General features: G+C 42.1%; 1 protein-coding gene across 7 annotated transcripts in view; it reads left to right on the forward strand.

Moving 5' to 3' along the window:
• The window catches only part of SULF1 (sulfatase 1), a 176,555-nt gene extending 152,695 nt beyond the window's left edge, over positions 1 to 23,860 (forward strand). For 5 of the 7 annotated variants that reach the window (XM_081816089.1, XM_081816091.1, XM_081816090.1 and 2 more), the window contains 3 exons: positions 4,056 to 4,198; positions 4,293 to 4,416; positions 21,369 to 23,860. In XM_081816089.1, coding sequence (XP_081672215.1) covers positions 4,056 to 4,198; positions 4,293 to 4,416; positions 21,369 to 22,339 — 1,238 coding nt within the window. In that variant the 3' untranslated portion in view covers positions 22,340 to 23,860. Of the gene's footprint in view, positions 1 to 4,055; positions 4,199 to 4,292; positions 4,417 to 6,211; positions 6,246 to 7,450; positions 7,517 to 21,368 lie in introns of all 7 variants that reach the window. The other 2 variants (XM_081816094.1, XM_031026344.2) reach the window with 2 other exon arrangements.
• The last annotated feature ends 313 nt before the right edge of the window (positions 23,861 to 24,173 follow it).

Below are 24,173 nucleotides of genomic sequence, written 5' to 3' on the forward strand. Positions count from 1 at the left end.
GGTTTTGGTTTGCAGGGTGTTTTGTTTTAGAAATATTTTTCCCAGTTTTGGGGTGCCTGGGTGGCTTAGTGGGTTAAGCGTTGACTCTTGGTTTTGGCTCAGGTCACGATCTCAGGGTTGTGAGATCGAGCCCCACATGGAGCTCCTCACTCAGCGCAGAGACTCTCCCTCTGCCGCTGCCCCTCCCCCCACTCGTGCTCTCTAAATAAATACATAAATAAATAAAATCTTTAAAAAAATATATTTTTCCCAGTTTTACTGAGATATAGTGGACAAACAGCACTGTATAAGTTCAAGGTGTACCGCATAATGACCTGACTTCTGTGTATTGCAACGTGATGACCACAATAAGTTCAGTTAACATCTGCCACCTCATCTGAGTTGCCAGTAACTGCCGCCATGTGGAGAGACAGCAACTCACACTACAGTTACTAAAACTAGGGCTTCAGCAGCGTGAAACCAGGGATCTAGAATGATTCAAGAGGAGAGCATCATACTATTTTCTGTACTGGCAACTAGAATGATCTTGTCAAAAATTACGGTTTTCTTTGGAAATTTGTTTTCATATTTTATTTGAAAATGCCAAGCTCGCCCTGGGTGTTTCTCCTGATGGTGTTATTTCTCATACTGCCCAGCTCCTGGCAAAGTTCCTACCCAATAAGACGGGGTTTAGTTATATCTATTACTAAATAACTAAATAAATGGACGAACAATCTTGCCTCGAATAGATTTTGTTTCTGCTTTATTTCATGTCATGCTCTAAGTGTAATAAAGGGAAGCGAAAACCCCTTCGATGCGGGGGCTGTATTCTAATTCTCAGTCCCCTTTAGTACCTAGCACCGTGCTCACAAAAGAATAGGGACTCGGGCGCCTGGATGGCTCAGTTGGTTAAGCGACTGCCTTCGGCTCAGGTCAGGATCCCAGGGTCCTGGGATCGAGTCCCACATCGGGCTCCCGGCTCAGCGGGGAGCCTGCTTCTCCCTCTGACCCTCTCCTCTCTCATGGTGTTTCTCTCTCGCTCGATCTCTAATAAATAAATAAATAAAATCTAAAAAAAAAAAAAAAGAATAGGGACTCTACAAAATATGCAGTTTTATTTATTTTTTTAAAAAAGATTTTATTTATTTGACAGAGAGAAAGACAGCGAGAGAGTGAACACAAGCAGGGAGAGTGGGAGAGGGAGAAGCAAACTCCCCTTGGAGCAGGGAGCCCGATGTGGGGCTCGATCCCAGGACTCTGGGATCACGACCTGAGCCGAAGGCAGACGCTTAATGACTGAGCCACCCAGGCACCCCAAAATATACAGTTTTACATGGAATTGCTGATGATATGGAATAATAACAATTGTGTGCTTTTTTTTTTTTTTTTTTTTGGAGAGCGAGCGCACCAGGAGGGGTTGGGGGGGAGGGCAGAGGAAGAGGGAGAGAGTATCTTAAGCAGGCTTCACACCCAGCGCAGAGCCCAATGCAGGGCTCGATCCCAGGACCTTGAAATCATGACCTGAGCCAAAATCAAGAGCTGGACACTTAGCCAACTGAGTCACCCAGGCACCCCAACGATTGTACGTTTTTAAAATTCACACTTACATGTGCTTTGGTGGCCTATGCACAGTATTAACTGAGGTTATCTAGGAATAGTGCCCTAAATTTTTGTGACACATCATCTGATTGAAGGCTTACCATCCCGAGTAGCTAAAACTACAAATCTTCTCATTGAAAAGATCCCAGGATACCACCTGGGTCAGTGTTTCTCAAAATGGGATTTGGAGACTCCAGGAACCCAAGGCCATTCTTGGGGTTTTGGGACCTATCTCTGAGGACTTTTGTTTTATCTTTCCATTCTGATGCTTTTTGATTTCAGTGTCCAAGTTTGCATTTTCATTGCCAGCCACATCTAGGCCAAGTAAACTCTTAAACTCATAGCATTTAACTTTTAATCTCGTTCCGTAAACTGGGGCGTGAGGATCTCTGAGGATCATTCAGGTTGCAGGCGTCCATTCCCCACCAAGTTCTGGGCTGGGGCACAGGAAACACAGCAATCTGAAATATCGTTTCTGTGGGGCAAGGATGACTAGGTGGAGCAAAGCAGATCTTTAGGGCAGTGAAACTACTTTGTATGACACTATACTAGTGGATACATGGCATTATACATTTGGCAAAGCCCATAGAACATACAACACCAAGAGCAAACCCTAATGTAGGCTATAGACTTTGGGTGATGATGTGTCAATGTAGGTTCATCAACTGTTGCAGATGCATTACTGCTGTGAGGGATGTTGATAGTGGGGAAGGTTGGGCATCTGTGGAGATGGGGTAGTCTCTAGAAATTCTCTGTGTCTTCTCAGTTTTGTTGTGAACCGTTTTATGCTCTAAAAACTCTATTAAAACAAAATTTGAAAAAATCATTTCTCATTCATTGTTTAAAACATCTTTTTCAGCTTAAGGGGATAGTGTATTTAATACTAGATGGGGGGGCACCTTGGTGGCTCAGTCAGTTAAGCATCTGCAGCTCAGGTTGTGATCCCAGGGTCCTGGGATCAAGCCCCGAGGTGGGCTCCCTGCTCAGCAGAAAGTCTGCTTCTCCTTCTTTCTCTCTCTCTTTTTCTCACTCTCTCTCTCTCAAATAAATAAATAAAATCTTTTAAAAAAAAGTATTGGATGGGGGTTAAGTAGCATGTAGTGGTTAAGAGTATACCCTCTAGGGGCACCTTGGTGGCTCAGTTGGTTAAGCGTCTGCCTTCAGCTCAGGGTCCTGGGATTGAGTCTGTCATCAGGATCCCTGCTCATCAGGAAGTCTGCTTCTCCTCTCCCTTTCCCCTTCCCTGCTTGTGTTCTCTCTCTCTCGCTCATTCTCTCCCTCAAATAAATAAATAAAATCTTTAAAAAAAAAGAGAGAGAGTGTACCCTCTAGCCAGACCCCTAAGGCTGCCACTCGTCAGCTGTGTGACCTTGGATAAATTACTTAACTTCTCTGCGCCTCATTTTTCCCCATCTGTAAAATGGAATAACATAATTTCTGTCTCTAAGGTTCTTTTAAGGATGAAATGAGTTAATACCTGCAAAGTACATAATGAACATTGAATGCTCATTAAGTGTGCCTATCCCAATTGTTTTAAAAATATTTGCTAGGCAGCACATTTTTAAAAGTCAATTATCATTGCAAGAAAGGTCAACAAATTTGGAAACTGCCTTTCTATAAAAGAAGATCAGGTAGTTTGTTTTGTTTTGTTTTAATTTGACGTCTGTTTTATATACTTTCCACCAGTTAACCAGTGAACCTCTGCATGGTACAAAACATGTACATGGTCATAGCCCATTTCATGTTAAAACATTGTTGGGGCATCTGGGTGGGCACAGTCAGTTAAGCGTCCAACTCTTGGTTTCGGCTCAGGTTGTGATCTCAGGGTCGTGAGATTGAGCCCTGAGTCGGGGTCTGCACTCAGCGTGGAGTCTGCTGGAGATTCTCTCTCCCTCTCCCTCTGCCCCTCCCTGTGACACGCATGCGCATGCATGTGCACCGTCTCGCAAATAAATAAATCTTAAAAAAAAAAAAAAAGTTGCTACAAAGATCACAAATAATCCCCTCTTTCTGTGCACCATTTTTGAGGTGTGGCCATGACACAGAGAACAAGCAAGGGCACCAGGTCCATCTCTGTACTATGCAGCTATTTTTTTCCTTTTTTAAGAAAAGGTAAGAATAACCAGAAATACAAGCTCTGATCATTTCCTTCCTATTCTCCACTCACTCGCCCTATTTCAGAGACCACTGCCTGACAGTGGGGGACAAACTAATGTGCCTAAAACTTCATCTTGGCCTTCAGTCTGTATTCACGATCATAGATTGCCACTGTTTTTCCCATTTTCCACCTCTTCCCACAGCAAATTGTTTAGATGGGGGAAAACATAATTTTTTTTTAACATCCAACCACATAGTAGTTACAAGACAGAAAATGTGCCCCTTTCAGTATAAAGATAAGGAAATGGCAGAATGGCGAGCCTGCCTCCATTTCTTGCTTTTTCATTCTTTTCATTTCGTTGTTCTGTTTTTACCAACAGTGGGATCTTTCTGTGCCTGCACGAGTTCTAACAACAACACCTACTGGTGTTTGCGTACAGTTAACGAGACGCATAATTTTCTTTTCTGTGAGTTCGCCACTGGCTTTTTGGAGTATTTTGATATGAACACAGATCCTTATCAGGTAAGTCGATACATTTTCGTGTAATGAAGTTTGTTGACAATAAACTAGCCAGAACCTGAGCTTACCTTTCCTGTCCTGGCCTCTTGGTCCGCAGCTCACAAACACAGTGCACACGGTGGAACGGGGCATTTTGAATCAGCTACACGTACAACTCATGGAGCTCAGGAGCTGTCAAGGATACAAACAGTGCAACCCAAGACCGAAGGGCCTGGAAGTTGGTAAGGGCCGGGCGGGGGGGGTTCCTGTATTTCCTGGTAAATTCTGTATGTCGAGTTTTCTGCCTGTGAAACGTCTCTAGGCATAGATGCACAGAGTTTAGGATACTTACGGGGGAGACTTTCCAGGCTGTTCTGAACATAATGTGTTCTCAAAGTTTACCTCTGGGAGCATTAATGAAAAAGCTAACGCGCCCAAAGATTTGGTGAGCATTTTATTTCAGTTTCTCCCCCACGTTTGTTCTACTAGTAAAGCTTCCTGAATGAAGCATCCACTGGCAGGTGGGACGAAAGCATGGGGGATTTATTTGTCATCGCTGCCAACAGGCATAATATAGACTCTAGGTAAACTGGGATATCCTCACATTTTTAGGTGATTTTGGACGGAAACACCCAATGCCCTGTTTCTGTTTATCACAGTTGGGAGCTGCCCCAGGGGGATCCCTGCCCCGGACACAGGCAATTAGATTTCTTTTACCAGGATTTCCCCTCTGAAACTAGAGATACTTGAGTAATGCACTGTCTTGGGCTCTAACAAGCATTAGAGGGCCCATATGGAGTCAGCCAAATGTTCCCTCCCCGAGCTGCCGCGTTTAACTTATCTCTCCTTTGGTTCATAGGGCCGCAGTTCTTTTCAGTCTGTCCCTGCCCTTTCCTAGTTGATGAGAATACTGATTTTCTCCTAATTCCGGTAGAACTGTAAATTCCAGCAGTCCACAGAAGGAAGGAGAAAGAGTTAGCTCTGGCAAGGGCATGGGCATCAGCAGAGCCTGCCAACCCCAAAAGGGCAAAGAGCGGGACTCCCCAGCAGTGGGGAGCGCTCTGCAGGAACCCCTTGTGTGCAGCTGGGCTTTCTCAGCATCCTTAAAGCCGGTGTCTCAGGGTCCCCAGCAGAGCCAGCATCACCAGCACTGGGTCATGTGACTGGAAGGGGGGCCCATTCCCAAAAGATCAACATCCGCCACCTGTCATCTCCACCATTGTAGGGTCCTGAGGCTTTCGAGCAGCAAAGGTCCCATAAGAAATTATAAACCCTGTGAGAGGGGTCACCTCACAGCTATCAGCCAACACTTCTCAGTTAACACCTTACTCAGATGAATGGCCCGCAGAAAAGTCCAGTCTGACAACCCCACTCAGCTCAAATCTTTTCAGATTATCTTGCTTCTCTGTTTGAGCTTTTCCTCAAATCTTAGCCCTCCACACCCCAAAAAGGGGAGGGGGGAGGAAGCCCAATAAGGCCTAGAAATTAAACCAGTTACTAGAAACACTAGAAATATTACACCCAGACATTTCTCCCCCAAAAGACCTCGCTCTCTTACAGGTGATGACGTAACTGCCCAGAGAAGTCTGACAGTCTCTTGGGATGACACACCAGGGGGAGCTCGTGATTGCTGTTCGGCCCAAAGTAGTCCTCTCCACCTTCTAGACGATTCCTCAGGGAGATGATCATTGGCCCTTTTTTTTTCCCAAGTGTCTTGTCTCAAAATAACCAACACTGTACTGAGACTGACTGGAAGGACTTCTCTCCCTGCTCTTAAATGGGCTCTCCTCCTTTCCCATTGCACTCGTGTTTCAAATGAACTCTTCTGCATTTTATCTCAGACCTTTTTATTTATAGCTTTCAATCCTCATTTTGAGCCTGTCTACTAGAAAAGCTCTGTGGGACTCCGGCACTGTCTGTATTTAACACAATCTATTTCTTTCTAGGATTTAGATGTTATGCATGGAAAACCACGTAGTGAATGGTTTTATGAGTTCTAAAGCTAACATAAATTACTCTTGTATTTTCCTATATCAGGAAATAAAGATGGAGGAAGCTATGACCTACACAGGTATTCACACTTTTTTATTCTCCCCCCGCAGCTTCTTTTCCCAATAATTGCATGATCCAGCCATTTCAACTAATTTCCGTTTCTCACCATGTTGCACAGAGCATAGTGTGGGGTGCATGCATGTGCTAACAGCATTCTCCTCCAGATTGTGTCCTTGGTTGCAGATCTGTCATTTTGCTTTAAATCAGCTGACTGTCACTGCAGGATGTCTCTCAGAGCATTTACTCCATGTGTGTTTGCTCATTAGATGATGCTTTTAAGCATGGAATGATGTGAAAGGGGAAAAAAAAAAAACCCAGAATGACCTTTGGGAGCCCTGGGGAGAGGTTGGGAGAATGATTTCCCTTGTGGTGCTTACACGTTGATTTGCTGGAGAGGCTTCATGGAAACTAGTTCGAGATTTTTATGAAATATAATGTCAAAGACCCAAAAGGAGTAATGGGAATTTCAAGAGCATTCTGAAGCTGAAGTTGGAGGAAATAGGTGCTTCCTTGTTAAGAGTCCTTAATTAACTTGGGTGGGGAAAAGCAGCAGTGATAAGGATTCAGAAGGCTCTGCAGGGTGGTGGTTGGTGAGGAGAAGGCGCTGGGGCCGGGGACAGAGAGGTCCTTGCATTAGCACAGAGATGATACCGCCTGACACGCCCAAACTTCATAAACAGGCCTCAGCCCAGCCATCTTGTTTCCTCTGACCCCCACCCATCCCTCCTCTCTCATCGTGTTCTGGAGGTGGGCACCCACACACCTGGCATCGTCAGCCCTTGATAATTTTCCACTCTGAGCGCAGACCTCAGGTGGGTTTGTCAGAAACGTGCCGTGTGGGACAGAAGGGGACTGACCTTACCACCTCTATGGTGGGGAAACTGAGGCACGACGTGTCAGCACCCTCGCTGACGAATCCATCAAAGGAACATGGACTTCCTTGGTGCCATGCCAGGGCACCCTGTCTGCCCCACCGCCTCCCCTCCAGCCTCCTGAGCTCTAGTCTTAGATTCCCCCTTTACCAGGGCAGCTCACTGGTCTGACCAGAAGCTAAACAACTGGAAAGGTGAGGGGTGGGAGGAGGGGAGATGTAAACAACTAACAAAACAAAGAAAGCTGGGCTTTTGAGGATCCTTAATAACCATGTATGTATCTCTTCTTTTTCTCTTCTGTCTTCTTTCCTTTCCTGGCTCTGCCCCCACCCCGACCCCACATCACCCCCAGCACACATAGGACAGAGCAGAAGAACCCACTCTTAAGCTGGTCTCACCCGGGATATGGGCTGACGAGGTAATATCCCACACACAGGCACTCCTTCGCCTGCCCCCCAGGGGCCACATTAAGACCTTTCCAAAGCGTGACACTTTAAACGGACCTAACACTAAATACTGACTTTACAGTTATTTTATGATGCACTCAATTTTACAGCGAAGGGATTTTCAGTCGAGCTTTCTTTTGCTCCCTGTCCTGGAGGTAAAAGGCTATGAACAGGCGACTTAAGACTTAAGAGCTGAGTCAGAGAGCTCTTCTCCATCCAGTCATCCCCGGACAACTTTGAGATGAGGGATGTGGAACCGCACTCCGGTCATAAATAAGTGGCAGACATCTGGGACTCCTCCTTCTCCCTTCCCTGCCACCACCACTAAATCCATCACCCTTCAGGTCCTTTGTCACAGCCTTGGTGACTCGTTATTGATGGGTCGCCTGTCTGAGAACGTGGCTGTGGGTGAAGGTGACAGAGTGTTTCCTGTCGCCTTCCTCTTCCCCCCCCCCCCGGAATTCTTTACCAAAGGACAAATCTAAGGATACTCTGTAACTCAGAATGACTGGCATTTTGGGGTCCCACCGTTTTGTAAGGCAGGGAGCAAGCTGACTTTCAGCGGGTAGCCACGCTGCAGGCAGGAAATCATGAAACAGGGTTACTGAGAGAGTGTCCGCCTGTCACAGCCGGGGGCTCTCGGGATACCCAAAAGCGGTGTTTGACATGGCCTCACCTGCTCGCGGTGTCCCGGTGGACTGAAAGGGGACAGATGTCAGACAAGCCACTGTCTACGTGGACCTGCTGAAACACCCGTCTCCAGATGGTGTCTGCGGGTACACGCCCTCCAGTGACAGCACTCCTGACAGGCTTCCTCAGAAGCCCGCATTCTTCAAGAAGATTCTGATTTTTTATTTTTGTTTTTATTTTTTGGAAAACTAATCAAATGCATTTTTAATCATAAAATTCCACTATAAAGGACTTTGAGAAAACTGGTTAGCGACCAAACCTGAAGAATTTGAAATTTGAGAATTCAGCTGAGTGTTTCAGAAGCATTCACCTTGCTTGATTGACTACATAATAGCTTTAACTGCCTTCCATTTTTGGGTTTTGAAAAATTCATCTTTAGATTCGTTTAAATGGGCTTCGAAAAGCAAGTCTGTTCCTTGTTCAACTTCGTTACTTATTTTATTTCTTGATGGGGCTGTGGCCAGTGCCTGAGGCCAGGCCCCCTGAGAGGCTCGGTGGACTCAGCCCGGTCATTTTCCAGTTAGGACAAGCACAGAGTAAGGGCACCGCTCAGAAAGTAACCCCCATGACTCAGGAGATCATTTTTGGCTCGAGTTGAAAGCAGTCATTTCTGTGTTGCAAAATAGAATGGGATCAACAGGTTGAGGGGGTGTTTCTTTTTCCCATTGCTTAGGAAAACTGACGTTGCTGCCCTTTGATGTCCCGGAAATGCTCCTGGCAGGCATGGGGTGCGTCCAGCGGCTGTGCGGGGCAGACGGGGGGCTCTGGGTGGCCTCGTGCTAGCTGCTCCCTGGACCCTGGGGTGCCACACCCTGGAGACCAGCAGGCCACACTGTGCTTCACCCTCAGCAGCCACGCTTCTGCGCACCTTGCTTTTGCATGTTTTGATTCATCTTCCCTGGGGCGACAGCTCATGCCTTGCAGATGGATGTAGGTGAGCTAGCTGTGTGTTAGAGCCTGATTAGTAGCCAGTCTGCCTTGGGTTCAAGTCCTGCCTTGCTTAGTAAGTAGATGAGAATGGAAGCCCCAGTAATGATGAGTCTTATTAGTAAGGTGTACATGGGACGCAAAACGTTAACATGAAGGAAAGAGTACTTGAAAGGGAATAGTGACATCATAATTCCAAAGAATGTTCCTATATTTTATAAGAGACACAAAAAGAGATACTCATCAGCACCACCGCCATCTCGTTCATCACTCTTTGGTAATCCAGAGTTCAGTCTTTTTTCTGAACTGCCTGGACTTCGTGAAGGACAGAACCCAACCTCCACTACCCTGCTCTGTGTTACTTTAACGAAGCTTCACCTGGTTCTCTTCTCTCTGTCACATCTCAGAACTCCATTTTATTGATTTTTTGTCTCCATATTTCTTTCCAGTTCTGTTGAAAAATAATTGACATGCATCACTGTCTAAGCGCATTTTATTCGTAAGCTGCCTTGCTAGCCCCATTGGACTTTTCTGTTTAAGATGCTTGACCAGGAGTTGGGTCAAGTCAGGGATTGGGGTTAAAGGGACCAGCCTCCTCAAGTAACAGAGGACTGAGGGTCAGAGTTGTTAGGGTGTGGGTCAGAGGCAGGGCCGCTGTGTGGGATGCAGGCACTGAAATCCAGCCAAAGCTCTGCTAGACGGGCCGTGCCAACTGGTGGGTAAGTTTTTTTTCACACACCCGTGGCCATGCTGGTCAGAATCAGGGGCAGGGACAAGTCAGGATTCATCTAAGCTCCCAAAGAATTCTCAGAATTTGGTCTCACTTTTCCAGTAGTGATTCTACTCCCAGTGCCTTGTTTCTTGTACCATAGAAGAAGAAACAAACATGTTGCAGGACTTGAAGACCCTTCCCTCCAAACTGAGGAGTGAAATTTACCTGTAATCAGCTTCAAAATTGAGAGGAAGATGAGAAGGGGAGAAATCAATCTCTTTCATCCATTCAGTAACTAAAGAAGGAAAGAATCTACATGGCCACCTCTATGCAAGCCACTGCCTTCTAGGAGAACATAGCAAGTATTATCATTACAACACAGAAAACAAAGTGCTCTGACAGGGAAAGACATGACGCTATAAGAGCCTTGTGGGGCCCCTAACCCAACCCCAGGGAATCCTGGGAAGCTTCCCAGGGAGGCGGCATTTAATGCTGCATGTGGAAGGCAACCCTAGCATGATCTAGAATAGGATATTGAAGGAAGAAAACCAGTCCAACTAGAAGAGAGTGTTTTTTCAAAGGCAAGATTCATTTGGGGGGGATTGTGATCAATTTAAAGTAAGGACAAGGAAGGGAATTGTGGGATAAGCAGAAGGGGTCAACAGCGCTGTTTTCATGAAGAGTGTTATATATAGCGTGACCCACAGAATTTGTCTTCCAAACAAGGATATTTCCACCTGGAAGGGGTAATAAAAATAATTAAAATTATCTAAATTTGATACCTGTATTTGCTAACCAATGACTTGATCAGTGGATTTATGAAATAATTGTATTTAAAAATGATTTTCTAAACTAAAATTCCAAAAATTCTGGACAAATGCTAAATGGAAGAGGATGCAAGTCCAACAGACATAAACTGGGATCATCCCAGGCAATCTAGACAATTTGGTCACCCTGGTGGCAGACTGTGTCAGAAGATTGGATCTTTATCTTGAATGCAATAGGGAGATATTCAAGAGTGTTATAAACTGTGAGAAATAATATGAGAGGATTTGGGTCGATCAGATTAGGTGACATACATAGTTGTGAGGACAGTTTTGTGGGTGGGGTTAGTCACAAGGTCTGGCTCCATTGCCTCCCAATTTGGGGACAATTTCTAGCAGTATTACCTGACTTACATTGTTCCCACACTCTCCTAAGTACTTTACATATGTTAAATCACTTAACCGTCACAATAACTTTATAGGGGCAGCACTGTTAGCCCCATTTAATTGATGAGAATATTGAGTCACAGATAGACCAAGTAACTTTCCCAAGATTATATAGCTGATAAATGATGGAGTACCTACCCAAGGAGTCTGAAGCTAGCATGTGCTTTTAATCTCCATACTGTGCTGATTCTCTCGAACAATTTAACCTTCTAACTTCATTTTCTCATCTGTAAAAAGGTGATCATATACATATACATAATAATACATAAGGATTACATGAGCTGATATCTGAAAAGTGCTTAGCACATGTAAGCCCTGAATGTATATTATTCTATGAACGATGTTTGGTAATAAAGTTGAATAGTGAGAGAAATATCAAAGAACCCCAGAATTTTGAAGGACATTTACCTTCACATTAATGGGTAATAAAATTAGTGGGCTTTTTAAAATAATGAAATATTAAGAAAGAGGGAAAATTATGTGCATTTGCCCCCATAAGCAGGTATGCGCTTTTAATCAGCCATTGACTATACAAAGTTACTCATCTATAGATAAATGACATAACTTACTATTTATAGTTCTACACTGCCTTCTTAGCTGAACGTTCATAGTCTTGTATTTGTGAAATAAATAGGTGTTCTTGCAATTCAATAAAATTAGTGCGCTAGAAATCTTCTATGCATAACAAATAAAAAGGTATTTACGATTGATTGGCTTTTAGTTATTTTACAGGACACCGAATTCAGAGTCTCTGAAATTTCAAAACTCAAAGCAAATTCCATTTCAGTCTAAAACATGCTGTGTTTCAAGCAGCCTGGATGTCACGCACAAGGCACACCGCTTTGGTCCCAAATACTGGAATCCCTGTGCCTTCAGAAAAACATTCAAAGGGGACACAGAAAAACAGGGAAGGGCTTAGGAGAAAGGAATGGATATGTTAGTGCAGATACTCTGCTGAGGCTCTCTCAATTTTGAAAATCAAATGATTGCCCTCAGAACTGAAACCTGGAAGGGGAATATAGCCATGTCAACGAAAATATCCCTCCAGTGAGCAGCGATCAACGGAATTACAAGGCTTCTGACTGACCTATTGTTTGCCCCCTTGAAATGAGAGACACCTAGCCCGGTGAAAGTCAAAGTTTGCTGTTGAGCACAGGTACCCAGAATCATCTAGAGGTGGGGGCTGTAATGGAGGGCCTCCTACCGTGCTGAGGAAACCCGAGGACGGGAAGAAGAGGGCCAGGAAATTGTGGAGGGAGTGATGCTCAAATTTCATTTTGAAGGCTGAGCGCCGACTCAGATGCTGAGGCAGGGAAGCACATTCTAGGAATAAATGCCAGTGCTGAGGAGGGAGAGAGCCTGGTGTTTTCAGGAAACGCCACTGTTTTGGTGATGCTTCGTCAGAGTTCATGTGCGGAGTAAGAACAGAGCAGGCCGCTGAAGTCGGTAGGCATCAGGCAGTCTCTGTAGAAACTACTCTTTCTGCTTCGTAGGACACCAGTAGTCCTTGTGGATTAGAACTGCTCCAGAAGAGTTACAGTTCCACGCATACGTGGTCTCTGCTACCCACGCGTAGAGGGGGACATAATTACTGGTCATGTTTTTAAAGATGTATTTATTTTTTTCAGGGAGAGGAAGCAGGGGGAGAGGCAGAGGGAGAGAGAATCTCAAGCAGATTCCCTGCTGAGCGCAGAGCCTGACACGGGGTTTGATCTCATGACTCTGAGATCACGACCTGAGCCCAAAGCAAGAGTCTGAAGCTTAACGGACTAAGCTACCCCTGGTGCCCCTAATTATGTGGTCATGCTTTTAAAAGTAAATAAGTGCCATCCAGAAAGAAATGCAACTCAGCTTGAGACCTGCGTGTGCTTTTGAATTTCTCTTAGGGGTTTTACAACCTTTCTGTTTCCCAGGTTGGGTGAGAATTACCTGGAACTTGAAATCATCCACTTTTATTCCAAAAATTCATTTTTCAGAACAAACCTATTCATACGTTTGCTCCCTGAATAAAGAACTTCAGAATGGCCCAAGAAAGAGGGCTCCTTTTGTGACATGAGGACTGGCAGAAACCAGGACGGAAATGCGGACAATTTAGTTCTAATGTCTAACAAGGATTTTGACTTAATGTTTTGATACAATGGTGCATGTACAGAAAACTTGCAAGAACACTTCCAAGAAATTTTACCCCATTTGCCTTATTGTTTTCCCTTGTTCTCTGGCTCTTTTTCCACATACACACACATACTTCTTTTTTTTTTTTTTTCCCTGAATCATTTATAATTTGCCGATATCATGTATCTTTATATATAAGAGCTTTAGTACATATTTCCCAAGAACAAAAACATTCTTACATAACTCTTGTACGCTTACCAAAATCAGGCAATTTAACACTGATACAAGTCTATTATCTAGTCCACAGTCCTTATTCAAATATTGCCAATTGTCCCACAATGTCATATTTATGGTTTGGAGAGGATTTTGTTTTCTGGTCAGGGATCCAATCCGGAATCACACATTGTAGTAAATTGTCATGTCTTTTAGGTCTCTTTCCATCTGGAATAGTTCCTCGACTTTTCATTACTATTCATGACATTCTAAAGTATACAGGCCAGTTATTCTGTAAAATGTCCCCCAGTTGGGGTTTTTCTGGTATTTCCTCATGATTGGACTAAAATTGTGCATTTCTGAAGGAATGCCATAAACGTGGAAGTGTGCACTCTGGTATATCTTTTTTTTAAGATATATATATTTATTTATTTATTTGAGAGAGAGTGGGGGAAGGGCAGAGGGAGAGGGAGAGAGAGAATCTCAAGCAGATTTTGGGCTGAGTGTGGAGCCCGCCGTGGGGCTCGATCTAACATCCCTGAGATCATGACCTGAGCCAAAATCAAAAGTCGGACACCCAGCCCACTGAGCCACCCAGGCATCCCTCAAGGTATCTTATAAGGAGATCCATGACATCTGTTTGGTGGTCTTACCTTTGATTACTTGATTCAGATGTGGTTTGCTAGGTTAATCCACTATAAAATTACTATTTTTCCTTCTTTAATTAGTAATTCATCCACTAGCTTTTGAGGAATTCATAATTCTTGCCTTAAGCATTTTGATGACTGCAAAATGATGATTTTTTCCAACTTCATTATTCTTGCTACATTTCTTAAGTGGTACTCTGCCATAGAGAAAAAAATGCCCTTTTCTCATTTATATGTATATATGTATGTATAGCAATAAGGATTCATAGATCCTTATTTTATCGCACGGAAAACCTTTTGTTACCATTATTTATTTTGATGATCAAAATATCCCAGTTTTAGTCAATGGTGTCCCTTCAGGTGGCTTCCATGTCCTTTTGGGGTATCCCCATCATCTTTTGAGCACTCCATTGCTTTCAAGCCTAACTATGTTCCAAGTTCACCTTGAAGTTTCACTCCCCCACATCTGGAATCAGCCATTTCCCCAAAGATCCCCAGTTCCTTTTAAGTGGGGAGTGGCATTTGGACCCAAGATCTGGGTTTGAGGTGCATAAAATTGTTACAGAGGCATCTTTGTATGTAGACCCTTTGGGTGGACAGAGCTAAAATACACACGCACGGGTATTGACAGCCATTCCTCTTTCTATAGATACAGAGAATGTGTGGACGTAGCTACCTAGATATATTAAAAACCATATGTTCATACTGATACCTCTAATTCTAACTCAACAGCTCAAGATTCATTCTAGTCTTCTAGTTTCTATGTGGTAACTTCCTTTTCCAGCTTTAAGAAGTCTAGTTCCCATTATCCTCAAAGGATTGACTCATCTGTTAAATGCTACAGCACACAGAAAGCAAGTTCCGAATTGCTAGATCCTACATCTGTAAACACAAACCTGCTAACTAGAGCTCAGGATATTTTGCAGGTCCTTCTGTCTTTAGAAGGAGAAAAAAATAGCACTGTTTGGAGTTACTGGGGCTGGCTCCCTGCTACCTCCTCCTTTATTGTGGTTATGTTACCCATTTGAAAGAGACCAAGGTTTGTTTATTTCCGTCTGTATTCCATTTTTGGGTCTATTTTTTCTCATCACTGGTAGTGTAATTTTCTTTTTCAGTGTGTAATACTTTAACATAGTTCCAAAAGTCGAAACTGCCAAAAGCATATGGAGAGAAATGTTAGTCCTTCCCACCAGCTCTTCCCACACGTGCGCCGTAGGTAACCAGACTCATCAGTTTCTGTTTTACCTTCCTGTGTTTTTGTTGCAGTAGTAAGCAGATGGTGATATTTGATTTCTCTTACTTTCTTACATCGAGGGTAGCATACTATATATACAGTATTACGCTTGGTTTCTTTTTCGCTTAAATTACTATTGTCACTTTAAAATCTATCCTCTCCAGCAGTTCATAGAGATCTTCCCATTCTCTTTTTCACTTCTTCATAGTCATCTACTGTGTGGCTGTGCTGTAATTTATTCAGCCACTCTTTTATGTATGAGATTTCAGTTCTTCTCATATTTTGCAATTACAAATTGTGCTGCAGTAAAGAACCTTGGGCAAATGTGTTTCATGTTCTTGAAGATATCTTCAGAGTAAATTCCTAGTTGTGGGATAACTGGGTCAAAAGTAAATGCCTATATGGACATATTAAATGCTGCCAAATTTCCCTCCATATGGTTTGCACCATTTTGCATTCCCATCATCAGTATATGAGTGTCTGCTTTTAACAGCTGTCAAGCTTTTAAATTTTTTTCCAATTGAATGAGAAAGAAAGGGTATCTCAGTATTGTTTGGATTTGTATTGCTCTTATTATGAGTAAAGTTGAACATGTTTTTGAAAGTTTAAAGGCCATGTTACTTTCCTTTTGTAGATTATCTGGTTATGTCGTATGCCCTTTATCTGGTTTTTGAAAGGATTATCAGGAAGAACTTGTATCTTTACAATGCTGAGTCTTCTATCCAGGAACAAAAGCTATCTTTCCACCTGGTTAAGTAAATTTCTAGGTCTCTCAGGAGCTTTCTAAACTCACTTCTTAGAGGTTTTGCACATTTCTTGGTAAGTTTATTCATAAGTATTTTAGCTTCTCTCTTACTGTTGTGAATAGGGTTTTCCTCCATCATTAAAACCTCTTCGTATTCTCATTTGTGTATATGAGGGCTATCGATTTCTGTATATTAATTTTATATCCTGCTACTTTAAAAAATATTTCTACTTTTGAGTTAATTTTGTCATCGATTCTCTTGGGTTTTCCAGTTGTACTTGTCGTACATTTGTGAATAGAGATAGCTTTGCTTCTTTTCTAATTTGTTGGCTCTGATTGATCCCTCCTGTTGGACTGAATGAACTAATACTTCCAGTACAATGTTATCTTGTTCCTGATTTTTGTGAAAATGCTTTTCAGATTTCCCCATTAAGTGAGAGGGAGGTTTAGGACTAAGTTGTATACATCTTCATCATGTTAAGGAACTAGCCATTGATTTTTTTTTTTTTTTTTAGTGTTTTTATTACTAATGAATGTTGAATTTGTCAAAGACCTTTTCAGCATCTATGGAGATGCTCAAATAATTTTTCTCTTTTAATTTTCCAATATGATGTTATATTCCAATATGATATAGTCCAATTCAATTCTATTCTATTCTATTACAAAGATCTTCCAATATGATATATTACATTCCAATTATATTATATTATATTATATTATATAGATTTTCCAGTATGATATATTATATTAACAGATTTGCTAAGAATGAGCCAACCTTTCATTCCTGGAATACATTCCACTAGGTCATCATGTCTTATTTTCTTAATATAATATTGAATTCTCTTCAGTAATATTTTATTTAGGATTTTTGTATTATATTAATAAATAATACCAGTCCATAATTTTCTTTTTGTTTGTACTAGTGTTACCTTTTTAGGTATTGTATTAGTTTTCTATTGCTGCTGTAACAAATCACCACACTGTCTTAAACAACACAAATTTATTCTTTTATTTTTAGTGGTCAGAAGTCCAAATATGGGTGTTACTGGGCTAAAATCATAGGGTGAGCACGTCTGTGTTCCTTCCGAGAGCTCTAAAAAAGGATCCCTTTCGGGGCACCTGGGTGGCTCAGTCGTTAAGCGTCTGCCTTCGGCTCAGGTCATGATCCCAGGGTCCTGCGATCGAGCCCCGCATCGGGCTCTCTGCTTGGCCGGGAGCCTGCTTCTCCCTCTCCCACTCCCCCTGCTTGTGTTCCCTCTCTAGCTGTCTCTCTCTCTCTCTCTGTCAAATAAATAAAATAAAAAATCTTTAAAAAAAAAAAAAAAAGGATCCCTTTCCTTGTCTTTCCCAGCTTCTGGAGGCTCCCTACATTCCTTGCCCAGGGCCCTTTCCCCCATCTTCAGAGCTGGTAGTGTAGGATCTTCAGATCTCAATCTGTATGTGTCTGTGTGCGCATGTGCACGCACGTGTGTGTGTCTCAGACCTAGGCTTCTGGGCTCGCATCTTGTCACTCCCCTGCCTCCTTTTCCCAACTAAGGACTTTTGTGGTTACACTGGCCCCATCTGGATCCTTCAGAATAATCTCCACATATCAGCGTAATTTAAATCACATCTGCCAAGTCCCTTGTGCCATGGAAAGTAACATATCCACAGTTTCTAGGATTAGGATGTGGACATCTTTCTCTCTACCACAGCTAACAATGTTATAGTTGCTTCATAAAAAGAGTTTGAAAATTTTCTTTGATTTTCTATGCTTTAAAACAGTTTGTCCAGCATTCAGATTCTCTTCTCTTTGAAGGCTTGGTAAAATTCTGCTGTGAAACCAAGGGACCTGGTGCATCTTCGTAGTTTCTTAATAACCTTTCTTTCCCTTTGGAAATTGCTTTATCTAAACTTTCAATTGGGCCAATTTCTTTTTTCTTTTTTTTTTTTTAAGATTTTATTTATTTAACAGAGAGAGACATAGCAAGAGAGGGAACACAAGCAGGGGGAATGGGAGAGGGAGGAGCAGGCTTCCCCCTGGGCAGGGAGCCTGATGTGGGGCATGATCCGAGGATCCTGGGATCATGACCTGAGCCAAAGGCAGATGCTTAACGACTGAGCCACCCAGGCGCCGCAAGTCAATTTCAATGAACTATTTTTCTGGGCAACTATTTGTTTCATCTGGGTTTTCTAATTCATTTGCTTTGAGGTCTACAAAGTGGTCTCTCATGTTTTAAATTTTGTAGATTTCAATGATTATTTCTCCCTTGTCATTTTTTATTTCGTGTTATGTGAACTTTATCCCCTTTTTCTCAAGTAGCTGAACTAGTGATTGATTGTCTGTTTTGATGCTTTCTTAAAGAACCAGGATTTTGATTTATTAGTTAGATATGGCATTCTTCTGTTCTCTACCTTATTAATTTTTGCTTTCACTTTTATTATTTCCTTCCTGGTGCTTTCTTTTGATTTACATTGTTCTTTCTGCAGCTCTTTTGAGTTTGGGGTTTAATTCATTTATTTTTTCAGGACGCCTGGGTGGCTCAGATGGTTAAGCGTCTGCCTTCGGCTCAGCTCATGATCCCAGGGTCCTGGGATCGAGCCCCACATCGGGCTCCTGGCTCAGCAGGGAGCGGGTTTCTCCCTCTCCCTCTGCCTCTCCCTTTGCTCATACTCTCTCTCTCTATCTCTGTGTCTCAAATGAATAAATAAAATCTTTAAAAAAATGCATTTATTTTTCATGATAAAAGTGTTTAAGGCTAAGAATGCTTAAAATGATGCATAAGTATCATGCCTTATGCGTCATAGGTTCTAATACATAGCGTTTTCATTATCATTTTCTTTAATTCTGCACTTCTAGGTTTGTATTTTCCTTTTCACCCAGATATGTTTGTCAGCTTCCAGGTGAAAGGGCTTTCTTGTTGTTTTAATGTTACTAATTTCTTGTTTCATTGTATTGTGTCAGAGTGTTTGTAATATTTCTATTTTATGCAACTTACTGATTTTTTGTGTGTGTGTAACCTAACACATAATCAAATAATGTGAATTTCTATGTGTGTTTGAGAAGGTGTGACTTCTACCCTAGGAGTACACTATTGGACACATTTAAATGAGAACTACCTGACTGATTATATATTTAGGTCTTCTAGATTCGTATTTATTTTTAGTCCACTTGGCCTGTCTTAGATTATCACTTATTATTATGTTTCCATGTATTTCACTTGGCATCTTTTACAGATAGTTTCTTCTTTATAAAGATGGTTGCCTCCCCCTCCCCCTTTGGAACTTTGTAGGATTTGTATTTTTGTCCTATTGGTTGCTTTTGAACTTAAACGTTTTAATGCCCTTAGTCCCTGTTTCTTATTTAATCTTGTATTATCTCATTGATCAGTTTTTAATGATGTTCTTTGACTCCCAACTATTATTTCAAATCAACTCTCAATGAGCTTCTTCTCTTTCAGCTTTTCTCTCTTCCCTCGCATTTCTAGTTACATTATTTTTACTTTGTCATAAAATGTATATATTATCTTTCGACCCTTCTCCTACCTTTATCAAGTACTCCTAAATCTGATAAGTACATTAAATGCTCAGCATCAATGTTTTTGCTGAAATTTCTCCAGTGATTTCTTGGTTGGATGAAGACTGTTCAAGAAAAGCTGATGTGGACAGTATTCCCTGCATTCTTACAGTTTAATTTTTAGACCTGTTTTTTTCTGTAGCCTTGACACTTGAAAAAGAGCTTGGATGGTTTTAAGATCCTTGGTTTGTACTTTAATTTCTGATTTAAGATGGTTTTCACACCCTGGGGTGCTTGATTGAAAACATTTAATTTACTTGGCAATGTTGTATTGTGGTTTTCTTCACTTTATGGTTTATTTTGGCAGGGCGTTTGGCATTTTCATAAGATGATAGATTTTGTTATTCTTATTTTCTATTTTCTTTTATAACAATTTTGTCTAGATTTAGGTTTCTTTTCTTAATTTCATGGATTTCAAGTATTTATAAGATTTCTAGTTTAAGAGGATCCTTTCTAGTGGGTGTAACCAAGTCTACTTATCTTTTTACTATTTTATTTTATTATTATTTGGGGATGGGAGTAGGGGAGGTTGTATGTCTTCGTTTTTTCTTTCTCTTTTTTCCTTACAGGATCTGACATTTCCCCCCTTTTGCTGCCCTTTTCCTTTATCTCCCAGTTTCCAAAGGATGTTGCTTCTTGCTTTGTGTCCTTTCCTCCCTCCCTTTCTGACTGCCACTTCTGATTCATGCCCACTTCTGAGTCTCTTCCTCATCTGCACTGCGGTTTACCAGGATTCGTACAGTCTTTTCTACATCAGGTTGACATGCTTTCCAGCGATGGCTTCAACTCAGTTCTTGGCTGCAACCTCATTTCCTGCTTCGCTCGTCTATACTGTTTTCCTGGGGCTTGTGCCCAGAGTGTGACATACAGCTCTGCTGAGATTGGATATTAACTTTTTTTTTTTTTTTAACTTACAGGTTGTTTGAAGATTACATAATTTTCTATCTTCTAGTTTACTGAGAGTGTGGTTTTGTGTAGTTTTACTTATTCTTCCTGCTGGTCTGTATTGCTTTGTGCATAGTTGATCACATTAATCCAGGCTGCCTCTTTCTAAATGGTACTTGGACATAACAAGAGAAAAGATGCTATTTTCCACAAGACTGTAGTCACCTTGGTGATGTAGAAAGATCTGAGAGAGAGAGAAAGCTGGTGTGTTCTTTGTACACTGTGGAAACCATTCAAAGGTTGACTTATCTGGAGCAGAGAACTTTTAGGGCAAAAACAAAATCAAAGAAACAGATTCAAGCATTGGATTTGAAGAGTTTAATTGCATTGACATTTGTTTTTATATGGAGTGCCAGGGAGCATAAAAATGTCTAAGCATTGCCTCTTACATTAAAACACTTTCAAATTCATCATTCGCCCAGAGACCATGTAGATGGTAAAGGTTCCATCACACAACTATGCTCGCATCTGACAGATGAGGGACCAAGACTCAGAGAGCCTCACTCACATGATGTCCTGGTTGCAAAGTTGCCTTGAGTAGAGCCAGGAGTAAAACATCAGCCCCCTGACGGATGATGCCATGCATTTCCATCACCAACTGTGCCTCATCATAGAGGTTTGCACTCGTTTGTGCCTCTTTCCAATTTTTTGTTACTGTTCAATCGCTTCTGTAACCTAAGTCCCCTCCCTGACAACAAATGACTAGGGGAAAATACTTTTTAGCATTGTATTTCAAATGGATTTGCCCTGCTAAAAACGATGTAAGTTGCTTGTCCGATAAGTAAGAAATACTTCCTCCCCTAATGATCCACCTCCCTCTCTCTTTTCGCAGAGGACAGTTATGGGATGGATGGGAAGGTTAATCCGCCCGGCCTCTCTGCAGATGTCAACTGGCAAGGTCTGGAGGATTTATACAGAGTGAACAAAAGTGTCTACGAGTACAGACAACACTATCCACTTAGTCTGGCTGACTGGACTAATTACTTGAAGGATGTAGATAGAGTATTTGCACTGCTGAACAGCCACCAGGAGCAAGACAAAACAAATAAGACTGCAACTGCTCAAAGTGATGGGTCCCTGGCTGGATCTGCAGAGCTCTCGGCGCCGGTAGAGAGAGCTTCCGCGGAGTCAGATGAGGACCCGAGTCCTACGCTTGGGGAAGCGCCTTATTGGACCTGGCCGGCTGACCTTCGAACCCTGCCTTTGAACCAACCAACATTCAGTCCAGAGACGAAACTTGAATGGAACAACGACATTCCCGAAGTGAGTCGTTTGAATTCTGAACACTGGAGAAATCATAAAACTGACACGTGGACGGAGCACGAAGAGAGAAATCATCTTGCAAGCGATCTTAGCGGCAACGGCCTCACAGAGCTGATGGTGCCTCCCAGGCCCCGGCTGCAGCAGGAATTTCCCCGGGGGGGCGGGCCAGGCGAGGATGTTTTTGATCTTCTTCCCCGGGGGGCCGGGCCAGGCGAGGATGTTTTTGATCTTCTTCCCCGGGGGGGCGGTCCAGATGAGGATGTTTTTGATCTTCTTCCCCGGGGGGGCGGTCCAGGCGAGGATGTTTTTGATCTTCTTCCCCGGGGGGGCCGTCCAGGTGAGGATGTTTTTGAAGATCAGCTGCATCTTCCTGCGCATGCTGATGTGGATTCCATTCATCAGACGATCAATACGTCTGCCAGGGAGCAGCCAACCAACTCCAGCAGCGAGAAGAGGATGTTGAACAAGGCGAAGAATCACAAGACGGGGAGCTTACAGAGTCTCGAAGGCAGTGCCTCCTTTCCACTCTCCTCCGATTAGCTGAAATTGTGACCTTACCCCAAACACAGTATTTTTTTTTTTAACTTTTTATTAGTAAACTAATAAAGGCGATCACGACAGCGAACATTCTAAGCTACCCTAGGCACACAGACGCAGGAGTTAGGGCGCAGGTCAGCAGGAGGCACACAGGGACTCGGTGTTGGAATTCACGATTGGTCCAGAATAGAAAGAAAGGTTGACTCGTGTTTGTTTGTTTGTTTGTGGGGAGACTAAAACAGTATTATCTTTTGAAAGTGATAGGGATATGCCTATCCAAATATTATCCAATCAAGATGGCTAGAATTGTAACTTTCTGGGTTTCTAAAACTTGACCTCCTCCATGAATTTTTCAGCACACTTTCCACTGCCCGCCTAATGTGGTTTTGATTCCTTTTTTAACCACTGGAACTTTTCAGTGCCATCACCTTCAATGATTTTGCACTTTGAGATCAGAATACCATGTCTGTTCGGTTAGTCTTTTTTTTTTTCTTCCCATAGGCTTTCCATAGTCTCACTCCTTGCTCTCAGTGTGACCACGGGAAGTAGACCCCAAGAATGACACACAGTATGGATGACATATTGTTCAGCATACGCTTTTGCCAGAAGACATTGCATGCGTTTTCCTCGACTTGCTAAACTTGATTAGCAGAAAGGCATGGCTAACGATGTTGGCAGTAAAAATAAATAAATCAACAAAACCAAGATTGTCTGCTTTCTCTGTGCCTAGCCTCAAAGTGTTCATCATATGCTTCAGATTGCAAAATTTTTATTATTTTATTAACAGGATAAAAGGACTGAAGACTTTTTTTTTGCTCATCTTCGTTTTCTTGACCTGCCTAGTAAGGTCAAGTTTTGAGAAGATATGCTTAGTTTTGAATTTATATAAGAAATCTTTTTCAATAAAACAAACTCACAAATGTTTCATATTTTAAACACACCATATGTGTTATATGATCATTTTTAAGGCCTTCACCAAGTTCTGATTTTTTTAAAGACATAATTCAAGACTGCTTTTGAAATTCTGTATTCTTAAAAATATTCTTGTTATGTATTAGATTTTTAAATACCAGCAAAAGGATTACCTCATTGAGAATTATCAGTACCCTAGCCAACTTCCCAAGAAGGTTTTTTTTTAGCTTAACAGTGATTTTCTTTTTATTTTTAGATCACTCAAATGCATAGGTAAATTATGTTTTCTTTAAGTGTTTAAGGTAAACTCTTTTAAAGAAAATTTAATATGTTGTAGTTGAATCTTTGATAACTTTAAGTCTTTATCATAGACTCTGTACATATGTTAAAATTAACTAGCTCTTTATCAGATGTGTGTGTCACCAGCTGAATGACAGAAGAAACATATTTATGGTCATGAATGATGTGCTTTGTAAAAAGGTTTCAAGTTATTAGGAAGCGTACTGTGTTTTTTAATCTTGTGTAATATTCTGTGATACTTTTATAGAACAATTCTGGCTTCGGGAAAGTCTAGAAGCAATATTTCTTGAAATAAAAGGTGTTTAAATTTTACCTGTTTCAGAGACATGAGCTTATTACCAAGTTTTTTGTGCCACACCCATTCTTTGCAGGTAAAATCGAGTCCTTATGTCAGTGGACGTGGCTGAATATTCACCACATTTGTAAAACTGCCCCAAAGTCCGTGTGTTCTAGAACATGCTCAGACTGATGATTTCAGCGTGGATTTGCCTCCTTGCTTCAGGGAGCCCGTGGCAGAGACAGCACAAGACTGGCTCCCCGCCTTGGCCCCCGAGCAGTTACGTAGGGCCAGCGTTTGGCTGAATCCTTTCCTGTCACCAATGACATCTTTAAAGATTTTTGAACA

The sequence above is a fragment of the Leptonychotes weddellii genome, chromosome 4 (assembly GCF_054177405.1).
Source record: "Leptonychotes weddellii isolate Sample4059 chromosome 4, ASM5417740v2, whole genome shotgun sequence".
NCBI classification, from domain to species: Eukaryota; Metazoa; Chordata; class Mammalia; order Carnivora; family Phocidae; genus Leptonychotes; species Leptonychotes weddellii.